This window comes from Marmota marmota, unplaced genomic scaffold (assembly GCF_001458135.2).
Source record: "Marmota marmota marmota unplaced genomic scaffold, marMar, whole genome shotgun sequence".
NCBI lineage: Eukaryota > Metazoa > Chordata > Mammalia > Rodentia > Sciuridae > Marmota > Marmota marmota.
In genome coordinates, this window is record NW_026000242.1 from 4,914,332 (window position 1) to 4,925,541 (window position 11,210).

The following is an 11,210-nucleotide window of genomic DNA, read 5'->3' on the forward strand; positions in this document are numbered from 1 at the left end:
ACACGGTGACCCTGCCCGAGGAGCCCCCGGCCGCCCCCTTTCCCGCCCTCGCCAAGGAGCTGAGGCCGCGCTCCCCTCTCTCCCCGTCCCTGCTGCTCTCCACCTTCGTGGGGCTTCTGCTCAACAAAGCCAAGGTACGCGGGCCCCTTTCCGGGACCCCCCACGCCAAGGGTCTGGGGTCCCGCCTCCTCCCCAGGATGTCCCCGGACCGCCACGCGCCCCTCAGCGGGGGGGACGGATTCTTCCCAGCCCCCACCCCTCCTTTCCCATGGTCTCCCAGCAAGGAATGCCCCCTCCCCAGGTGATCACACTCTTACTCGCGGCCCCCTCCCCTTGTCCAGGTCCCAACCTCCGAGTCCCCCTTACCCTCCCTGTCGGTGACCTGGGCACCAGGTGGCTCTCGGTCTCTTAATTCCGGGCACCTATCAGGACAGGTGCAGGAAAGCGTAACCTTGACTAGGGCTGGTGTGTGAGGGAACCGGCAGCACGCTGGACTCTGCCGGGTGACTCCTCCCAGGCCAGACCCCAGCAAGGAAGGCTGGTCGAAGGGGCCGCCTCCCACTCTGTTCCCAAAGGGCTCTCGCCCAGGGGTTGGTGACGGGGTCCTTTGACCCCGTGAAGGGCAGAGGAGTTGCAGACAGGTAAAGGGGGGCAACTTCCTTTCTCTTGCAGGCCCTCCAGGTGTGGGAAGTAGGCAGGGGATCCCTCAATCGAAGCAGCTGCCCTGAGTAATGCTGGGACTGAGGCTGGGCACCGTCCCCTTGGGGAAGGGAGAAGGGGCCTGAGCTTGACAGGTCTTATGTAACAGGCAGCAGCTCCCGTGTTGGCAGTGCGTGTCCTGCCCCGTGCCAGGGCCACACTGGGCTCCTTGGCTGCAGCCAGGACTCATGGCTGACCCTCCCTGCGCAGGTAAAAAGCGTCTCCAATATGAAGACTGGGGTCTCCAGTATGAAGACAAAAACCTCAGTAGGCCCCATACCCAAGATGACACCTCTGCATTAGCCCAGGGGACAACTCTTTGAGCCCTGGCTCCTGCCCTGGGAAAGGAGTGCTATTTACCAACTCTAGAGGTGGCATCTGCTCTCTAGAACAGAGCTTGCTACAGAGTCAAAACTAGGTTTGTTGATGGCTTAGTATAAGGGAGCACAGGGTCCAAACTTTCTCAACTCTTTGCACATGAGTCTCAGCATAACAGCTTTCCTTCTGCTTTCCCTGTAAAAGGCTGCCTCTGCAGGGTCTCTATCCCACCTCCTCAAGTTCTAGCCTCTCTCTCCCTGCCAGGCTGAGGTAGGATTGTTTGCCCTGTAAGAAAGGTCACTCCTGGAACATTTTGTTCCTCTCTGGAATGGAAAGTGCTGACTTTCCCTAGAGCTCCTGATTTCCTATTCATGGCAGAAGAATATCTGGCTGGGCATAGAGCAGCCCTGATCTCCCCTAGTCTCTTACCCCTGACTGCTACCCCCCACATTCCACACAGAGTGCTCAGAAATTGGCATGCAGTTTTAAACTCAGGAAATTTTAGACAAAAGCACAACTCCCCATCCTAAGAAAGAAAAATTAAAATTAGGAGAGGGGTCTAGTGATGCCTTAAAGGATCCTCTCTCCTTTCCCCACCCCAAGACCAACAGAAGTATTAGATCCTTAGGAATAGTAACCATGAGAGATGAAACACCCTCCTTTACCTCCCACTGCTGGGTCAGAGTGAAAACAGGAGTGCCTCTGTAGGCAGATGACTCTGGTGTCCCTTTCCCCATCCCCACTAGTGCTTGGTGTGATATTGTCTCAGCTGAGGGCCTGCTTTGGTGTATATGGACATGGTCACCAGTGGTAGAATGCTTTGCATATACAGCCTGTTTAGACAGATGTCCTCTGAGGCACAGAGGATAAGAGCTAATAAAGCACTGCCAAAAATAGGTGTAAGAGTGGGCATTCTGTGTGGGCACACTTAACATTTAAGTATGGTTCCAAATGGGCAACATGGAGACTTCTGTAGCCTTTTTTTTTGTTGTTGTTGTTGTTGGGCCCCCTGGGAATCTTTCATCAATTCTGCCTGAAAATGCTAATAAGATCTCTGTCCTGGGGAATCATCTCTGGTGGCCCTTTTCCTGGAACATTGGGGTTTAGACTGTCAGTGAGGTAAAATTCAGATTTTGTTTGTGGCTGCATCCTGCCATCCCCAGCAAGCAGGATGCTCACACCCTACCTGCTGCCAGTAGGCGTTCTTTCCAGCCCCAGTTTTAAATCAGGTCTCTCTTCTGGGTGTATTTTCTCCCTTACCTGTTAGGATTGGACCTGACAACTGGCCAGGGAAGGGATCCTCTTACTTATGGGATGGGCAAGGCAGTTCTTGAGAAAAGCCCTCCTTCAACCTGCTCCTCCCCACCCCCCCCCCAACTGACAATCTCATGGGCTTTGAGCTGCTGACAGCCTATGAGGCTGTCAGCACATGGCATGAGTAATTTTAGCTGAGTTATTTCAGGCTCCTGTTCTGATCAGGGTTGAGCTGGCCCCACGCATGCCCCAGCCAGTGTTGCTCCAGAGTTGCCTGCTCCCAGGTGCCCTTCCTGAAAGAGGGAGCGGCAGACTCACCTGCAAACTGTTTCTTTAACCCTTTGGGCTGAAGGTCTTCTGATTCCTTTGGAGGTATGCCCAGGATTAGCCAAGATCCCTTGACAAACAATGCTCAGAGTCCGCAATCTAGCACCTGCTCTCTCTCCAGCCCCCTCACCAACCTCCACAATAGAGACAAGAGCAAGAGTGGCACCTTCAGCCAGGTGCTCACCTCGGCTTGGCTGCAGTATGCCATAAGAAGGATTCTCAAGTCAGTGGCCAGTCAGGATGTTGAAACCGGAACCAGGCAGGGAGGATTCTCCCAGCCTTTCATCAGCCCTTAGGAGCTGAGCTCAGCTGGAAGGAATTCCACCTGTCTCTGGCAATTCAGAATGGTAGACGACTTGAGTTTTTCCCAGCTGAATATCGAAACTTAATTGGGTGTTTTGTCATTTAACTTTTCATAAGCTCCTTGAAGTGCCTGTTAGGATAGCTGCTTTCTATATTGGACATCTAGTCTAAATGTAGGTCATTTGAGACAGGCCTGGATTTGGGACTTAAATACTCTAATATATGAATTCCTAGTCTGTAGTTCTAATCTCCAGTCACTACTGTAGAAGAGAATTTACAATAACATAAAGATGGGGAATATGTAGTGCATACAAGAAAGAAAACCCCTGAAGAACATTTTTTGTTGTGTGTTGAAATTAATAAGCTTTCTTCATGGAAGGTGAGGAATCCTGCATGGACATGGCCCTGCTTCCTCACTTGATGCTTTTTCCACTCTACTCGAATAGTGCAAATAGTTGTGTTTTAGTTGTGTTTTCTTCAGCCCTCTTTCCTCCAAGGTACAGGGACTAAGGTTGAAAAGAAAACAGGTGTGGCCTGCTGCTATGGCTCCAGCTGGCAGACAGTTGCATGAGAGAGCCCAGCAGAGGGCCAGCCACTTTGCCTCATTCTTACATATTTTGTGTTCTTTGCTTACAGAATTCTAAGAGTGCCCAGGGTCTGGCTGGTCTTCGAAACCTTGGGAACACGGTAAGTTCTTTCTAGCCTACCTTTTTCCTGGGGCCACTCCTATTCTTCTGACTGGGAAAATTTAACCAGAGTCCCTTCCTGGCTCCAACTGACTCCCTGCCCTCTAGGGCAGTTGGTACCTCTCCTTCCTGGCGAGTGTTTCATGGAATTGCTAGGCTCTGCCTCACCCGCCCCCAGCAGGAAGCACTGCCAAAAGGAAGTTCCCCTTTTAACTGTCAGCTTGCTTCTCTCCTGGATCCTTCTCCTTGAGGATACCCATTGCTTCCCACCCCTTCTGTCCAGCGTACCCACTCCCTTTTGCTCACCTCAGTTGTAAACAACCAGTTATGTCTCCTGGGCCAATAGTAGCAATTTGCTTCACTTCACCCCCTTCACATAGAAAAAGAGAAACTTGAGGCTGTAAGAAGTTCATTTCTAGGTAGATGAAACAAAGAGACTTTGGTGCTAAGTAATAGAGATGCCACATAAAAGTTTGATCTCCCCCACTGTATAGATAAATATATACCAGAGATAAATCAACTTATAAAGACAACACGGTTTTTGGCTCACAGAGGTTTCAGTTCATGAACAATTAATTGGCCCTATTGCTTTGAGCTTACAGTGAGGCAGCACATCATGGCAGGAACATGGTAAAGCAAAACCACTCACCTCATGGCCAGGACACGAAAGAGAAAAGAGACTGGGGTCCCACAGTCCCCTTCAAGGGTGTATTCCCAGTGACCTAAAGACCTCCCCTAGAGCCCCACTTAAAATGTCCAGCACCATGGGCTGGGGTCCAAGTTTCTAATCTTTGGGGGACATTTAAGGTCAATACTGTGGTACCCGCTGATTTTCTGGATCATCTCTTGTAGTGCTTCATGAACTCGATTCTGCAGTGCCTGAGCAACACCCGGGAGCTGAGAGATTACTGCCTCCAGAGGCTCTATATGCGGGACCTCAGCCACACCAGCAATGCACACACAACCCTCATGGAAGGTGAGGAATCCTGCATGGACATGGCCCTGCTTCCTCACTTGATGCTTTTTCCACTCTACTCGAATAGTACAAATAGTTGTGTTTTAGAAATACCTCTCTACTTTTCTGTCTTTGCCTACTTTTTGTTGGGATTCTAGTTTGAGTTTCTTATAGAAAATATCTCACCTGCCCTCCACACCCTTTCTCTGTTCTCTTCTTTCAACAGAGTTTGCAAAACTAATCCAGACCATATGGACTTCATCCCCCAATGATGTGGTGAGCCCTTCTGAGTTCAAGACCCAGATCCAGAGATATGCACCACGCTTCGTTGGTTATAAGTAAGGGCCCTGCAGACATGTCCTCCAGGGTGGGTGGCAGCAAGAGCAGAGCCTTGATACAGAAGTGTTGCTCACACTTTTTTCTCTGGGTTAGTCAGCAGGATGCTCAGGAGTTCCTCCGCTTTCTTCTGGATGGGCTCCACAATGAGGTGAACCGAGTCACAGTGAGGCCTAAGTCCAACCCTGAGAACCTTGATCATCTCCCGTAAGTAGGGGAGGATGCTATATGGAAACAAAACTTTTGTGAACTTGAATTTTCAGCCTATTTCTTTGGGGTAAATGATTTTGGGGAGAACCAGATTTGCTTTTGAAGATCAAAGATCCACGTTGACATACCCTTAAGCTTAACATGGTTAGAGCTCTGACCTAGTTTTCTTCCTTCTTTGGTTCCCAGTGATGATGAAAAAGGGCGACAGATGTGGAGGAAATATCTAGAACGAGAAGACAGTCGGATTGGGGGTAAGTGCACAGACGGAAAAAATGGCTGCCTTATTGTAATCTGTTTCACCTGAGCGGAGCATGAAAAGCCCTGAGTATGGGCTGGGGATGTGGCTCAAGCGGTAGCGCGCTCACCTGGCATGAGTACAGCCCGGGTTCGATCCTCAGCACCACATACAAACAAAGATGTTGTGTCCGCCAAAAACTAAAAAGTAAATATTAAAAATTCTCTCAAAAAAAAAAAAAAAGCCCTGAGTAGATCTGGGGTCAGCCCAGTGGGGGAGCACTTGCCTGGCACGTGTGAAGCCCTGGGTCCCATCAGCACTGCAAAAAAGAAAAGCCTTAAGAGTCATTCTGTGGGGAACTCTGCTTCTGCCCACATCCAACAAACTGAGGCAGGAACAGTGAGAAGACTGTGTGCACCCCCCGTGTTCAGCATCTCCTGACCTTCTCTTCCCAGATCTCTTTGTTGGGCAGCTAAAGAGCTCCCTGACATGTACCGACTGTGGTTACTGCTCTACAGTCTTTGATCCCTTCTGGGACCTCTCACTGCCCATTGCTAAGGTATGCACTACTGTTGCCCCACGTTTGGAGCTCCCTCCTGTCCTTCCATGTCATCAACAGCTGACCTTTACTTTTCTTTTTCTCCAGCGAGGTTATCCTGAGGTAACACTAATGGACTGCATGAGGCTCTTCACCAAAGAGGATGTGCTTGATGGTGATGAAAAGCCAGTAAGTCATCCTTTGGTGACAGCAACAACATATTTCCATGAGACTTCTCTGGGAAAGTCCAGCCGAGGAGTTACTGGACTTGCCCTTTGATTTCTCCCACAGGTTCGTTAGCTCTGTTTATCTTGTCTTTCAGACATGCTGTCGCTGCCGAGCCAGAAAAAGATGTATAAAGAAGTTCTCCATCCAGAGGTTCCCAAAGATCTTGGTGCTCCGTATCCTTAAGGTCCCTGGGCCTTGGCTTTTTTTTTTTTTTGGTGGGGGGAGTACTTGGGATTGAACTCAGTGGCACTCAACCACTGAGACACATCCCCAGTCCTATTTTGTATTTTATTTAGAGACAGGGTCTCACTGAGTTGCTTTGCACCTCGCCATTACTGAGGCTGGCTTTGAACTTGTGATTCTCTTATCTCATCCTCCTGAGCCACTGGGATTACAGGCTTGCACTGCTGCACCTGGCCCTAGCCCTTTTTAAATTTTATTTAGAGACAGGGTCTCCTAAGTTGCTGAGGCTGACTGAAATTGCAGTCCTCCTGCCTCGGCCTCCTGTGCCACTGCACCTAGCAGGGACCTGACTTATGAGAATGACTGATGACAAAGAGATCATCAAAAATCACCAAAATTTTGGTGAGGGGAGCAGAGTAGGAAAATTTGAAACTTGTAGACTTCCTTGTGTTTGCTTTTCTGCTTCCTGAGGAAGGTGCAGTTGCTTGTGTGGTCTCATCTAGTTGCCTCTGTTCTTGCCATGCCATCTGTCCTTAACTCATCAATCCCAGACCTGAAGCGGTTCTCAGAATCCAGGATACGAACCAGCAAGCTCACAACATTTGTGAATTTCCCACTAAAAGACCTGGACTTGAGAGAATTTGCCTCAGAAAACACCAGTGAGTATCTTCAAGAAGTGAAGAATCAGGGCACAGTGTCTAAGATACAGGTGGGAAGCAAGGAAATGGCAGGAAGCTAACATGAGTTAGCAAAAGATTGGGAAGAAGAGGCAGGAGGAGGGAATAGGGCGGTAGAGAATGCCTCCGGACTCGATGCCTTGCATTTCCTCCCCAGACCACGCTGTTTACAACCTGTATGCTGTGTCCAATCACTCCGGAACCACCATGGGCGGCCATTATACAGCCTACTGCCGAAGTCCAGTGACAGGCGAATGGCACACTTTCAATGACTCCAGGTGAGAGAGGGGGCTCAGGCAGGGCTCCTGGCTGTCAGACCATATGTCTCTCAGTGCGTGCTCAAAAGCTACTTAACACACACAAGTCTGCCCATCCTGAGGCTATCAAAAGACAGAAGTTGGGCCAAGCCTGGTGGCGCATGCCTTGTAGTCCCAGCAACTTGGGAGGCTGATGCAAGAGGATTCCAGGTTTGAGGCCACCTTAGCAACTGAGGGAGGACCTGTCTCAAATTTTTTTAAAAAATAAAAAGGGCTGGGGATGTGGCTCAGTGGTAAAGTTCCCCTGAGTTCAACCCCCAGTATTAACCTAACCAAACCAACAGAGTTTGGCTGTGGGTGTGTAATAGAGAAGTGAGAGACAGGGGCCTCACACTTCTTCAGCCACTCAGCTCTGTGAACCTGATGGCCTCCCGGGCCAGGACTCTGACTTTTCCCTGCTCTCTTCACAGTGTCACGCCCATGTCCTCCAGCCAAGTCCGCACCAGCGACGCCTATTTGCTCTTCTACGAGTTGGCCAGTCCACCCTCCCGTATGTAGCAGCAAGGAGCTACAGCCCTTACCCCTTCCCCGTGGTGGCCCCACACCCTAAGTTTTTTAAAAAGACAGAAAAAAAAAAAACCTAAAAAAACAACAACAACAAAAAAAAAACCTGACAAATAAGAGAAAAATAAACTAAAATAAAGCTGCTGAGCAGGAGTTGATGCAGCCTGGTCAGGGTCTGGAGCAAGGAGCTGGGTGCCCCCAAGCCATGGCCTGGCGGGAAGATCCACTGGACACAGAGACCGGAGTCAGCACAGTGCTCCCTCGGCTTCTCTTGTGTGCATTTTTAAGCTTGTGGTTTTTTCCTGTGTGTAATAAACAACAGCAGTCTGTGGGGAGAAGATCTTCGTCCACCTGCCGTCCTCTACAGCCCCTGCGCCTCCTGGGAAGACAGCGCCCTCTGGAGCCTTCTGGGAGCATCATTGCCTGAATCATGGCACCGTTGAGGAGCTGGCGCCTGTCTCTACCTGGACCTGCTCACCGGTCCAGAGCAGGAAGCACCCATGAGCCAAGAGCCCTCTTAACGCTGCTAACTCCAAGGGCACAGGCAAGGGGACATCTTTGAGGAAAGCTGGTTTGGGTTTTTTTTTAATGCCCAGCTTTTTTTACTTACAGTAATGAAAGTGTTCAGACTGGAGACCCTCTCCTCCACACCTCTTCACAGCTGGCATGTTGGGCTGGTCCTTTTTGTGTAATTCTTCAAGTAGAACTTTCCCAGTGCTAGCCCCCTGTGGTGCTAGGCGGGGTTGGCCAGGCCCAAGCACACCACAGTAGACCTGGGATCTAAACAAGTTTTTGTTTTGGGTTTTTCATTTTGTTTTGGATGGAATCTAGTTGCCTCCAAGAATTGTGCCTTATAGCATTTGGGGACCAGGGGGTAACTGCCCCTCCCTGAAATATCCCTCAGTCCCTTCCCTTTTCCCCAGTGCCATGTTCAAACCCACTGGGGGAAATAGGGTCCCGCCCTGAGCCCCTGGTACGTTGTGCATTGCAGTGAGGCTAAGAGGGAAGTAGGTAAAACGATTTCTTACGATAGTGTATCAGTCCTTCCTGCCCGCCACCTCTTACCTACCCTGGTCTACTCCCTAGCTGTTTGAAGGATAGCACAAGCCCCCCGTCCCTCGAGCTTCTCTCCTTTAATTTATTCTCTTTTAACATCCCTTTCCCCTTGCCTTCCTGCCACCTGCCCCTTCTCAGAGCCTCCTAGACACAGGCCCTCTGGACCGAGTTTCTCAGGGATGCCCATGCCACCCCTCAGCTCCTCTTGGTGTTGGCCTTTGGTCCTTCCTTAGGAGCTGGAGCCTGGGTGTCTGGGGACATCTTGCCTCTGTTGTATGATTCCTGGGTTTTGCCCTAAGTTGTTAGACAAAACTCCATGCCATCCCAGAGAGCAAAGTTGTTCAGCACTGAGGCATGGAGCACTGTGCACTTTGCACACCCCACAGCTGGGCCCAGCCTGTGCCCCAGGGAGCCTGGAGCATCCCAGTGCTCCTGGGACCAGGCACCAGAGAAAGACACCCTGAGTTTTACCTGGCCTGACACCCTTTTCTAGGGAAGACCTGTGAATCTGAGCCCAAGGGCTGGTGTACACTTGTTTACTGTGTAAGCAAGAGTAGAAGAATGTCTAATGTACAGTGGAACCTTGTACAGAATAAATAATAGCTTTGAGAAAGAAGCTGGTAAGTGGTGGAATCTTGATTTGGGAGGGGTGTGAATGCAGGAAGGGCTCCAAGCATATTAAGGGCCATGTAATTCATTCTCCAAGTAAGTTCTGGAAAAAGTTATTCACTTGTTAAATTTTTCAATTCTATAGAAAAGCTGAAAGAGTGCATTTTGAAAACTATATTATTCATCAAGATTCACTGAGTACTGATTTTTTTCCTGCATTTTATTTATTTTTAGACGAACACATTACCTTTATTTTATTTATTTTTATATGGTGCTGAGGATCAAACCCAGTGCCTCACATATGCTAGGCATGCACTCTACCACTGAGCTACAACCCCAACCCCTTATATTTGTTTATACATCCTTTATTTTGGCCAAAATATTTAGGGGTGAGGTGTCATATCACACTTCTAAAGATCTCAGCATGTCTTCTGAGGTCATTCTCCTTCATGACACCTTTTTTACACCTGGGATAATTACCTAAAACACCTTCAAATGAACTGCTGGTCTGGGTACACAGTTCTTTGCTGAAATGTATGGGGCCCATGCAGGCCTACAGTGAGCTAAATCAAGCAAGCCTCTCCAGTGGGCATTGAACACAGGACAGCTCACTCTTGGAGCAGAGTGGCTTGACCTGAAATGATTCGGCCTGGTCCTTGATAAAGACCTCAGCTTCTTTCCCCTTTAAAATAGAAACAGCTGCCTTTATGTTAAAGGTTTGGTTCCCTGAGGGGCTTTGTTTTTACCTTTTTTGTGGTGCTAGGAATTGATCCCAGAGCCTTGCACATGCTAGGCAAGCACTTGTACCCCTGAGTTTCAGGAGCCAGTCCCCTAAAGGTTTTTTTTTTTTTTTTTTTCCCAAGACTTTGGATTTAACCCCTTAAAGGGATTAACTCCTTGAGGCACTCAGAAACATTCTCTATTTTTCCCCCTTTTTGGTGTTCATGTGTGTTGGAGATTGAACCCAGAGGTGCTTTACCACTCCTCTGCATCCCCAGTCCTTTTTTTCATTTTGAGACAGAGTCTCTTAGTTGCCCAGGCTGGCCTCAAACTTTCAATCCTCCTGAGTTGCTGAGATGAAGGCAAACTCCACCATATCTGACTTTTTCCTTTTGATTATTCTTGCTATTCAGCTTTTCCATTTCTGCTGATTTTAGAACTAGGCAAATGCTTTGTGTGTCATCTGGGGATTGAACCCAGGGCCTCCAATATGCTGGGCAAGAGCTCTACCACACCCCAGCCCTGATTTTAGAATTAAGACGCTGAAGTCTCTAGGTAAGCTTAGCATTTCATGGGGATTCTTCCTGCCTTCCCTGCTGCATATACTTGAAAACCCACGGCCTATCTAGTCAATCCTCACTGAGGCAAGCACCAGCTTGTGTGGAGGCCTGAGTATGGCTGTTAAACCCACTTCATGGAGGGGGCACTTTTCTGGGCATTGTCCAAGAGTGTAGAAGGCGGGATTGGAAGCAGTAACTCAAATCCTGCAACTTCTCCTCAAGGGACCCAGATTTCCCTGGCCTCCATCAAAGTGGGTGGCCCAACCCAGGATAAGATTTTAAAGCTGATGACTTCCCCCTAGCCACAGGTAGATAAGATCCTCTTCAAAATGGAAACAATAGACTTGTAGCCAAGTGGATGGGTGAGCCCCAAAGAACTGTAACTCTTGCCTATCCCACTAGCTTCTCATCAGAGATAGAAGCCACCCTGTGCATTTTCCTTATCTCCTACTGGGGAGCATATGGTAAGGAAGAGGTAGGCACCCAACTCAGGCC

General features: G+C 49.2%; 1 protein-coding gene across 7 annotated transcripts in view; it reads left to right on the forward strand.

Annotated features, from left to right (window-relative positions):
• Positions 1 to 9,442, forward strand: part of Usp2 (ubiquitin specific peptidase 2) — a 25,686-nt gene extending 16,244 nt beyond the window's left edge. For 4 of the 7 annotated variants that reach the window (XM_048795917.1, XM_048795919.1, XM_048795916.1 and 1 more), the window contains exons 3-14: positions 3,538 to 3,588; positions 4,440 to 4,563; positions 4,769 to 4,880; positions 4,975 to 5,085; positions 5,275 to 5,339; positions 5,779 to 5,882; positions 5,970 to 6,050; positions 6,184 to 6,262; positions 6,824 to 6,931; positions 7,107 to 7,227; positions 7,677 to 7,756; positions 8,093 to 9,442. In XM_048795917.1, coding sequence (XP_048651874.1) covers positions 3,538 to 3,588; positions 4,440 to 4,563; positions 4,769 to 4,880; positions 4,975 to 5,085; positions 5,275 to 5,339; positions 5,779 to 5,882; positions 5,970 to 6,050; positions 6,184 to 6,262; positions 6,824 to 6,931; positions 7,107 to 7,227; positions 7,677 to 7,756; positions 8,093 to 8,274 — 1,218 coding nt within the window. In that variant the 3' untranslated portion in view covers positions 8,275 to 9,442. Of the gene's footprint in view, positions 1 to 3,537; positions 3,589 to 4,439; positions 4,564 to 4,768; positions 4,881 to 4,974; positions 5,086 to 5,274; positions 5,340 to 5,778; positions 5,883 to 5,969; positions 6,051 to 6,183; positions 6,263 to 6,823; positions 6,932 to 7,106; positions 7,228 to 7,676 lie in introns of all 7 variants that reach the window. The other 3 variants (XM_015489735.2, XM_048795920.1, XM_015489734.2) reach the window with 1 other exon arrangement.
• Positions 9,443 to 11,210: the final 1,768 nt, after the last annotated feature.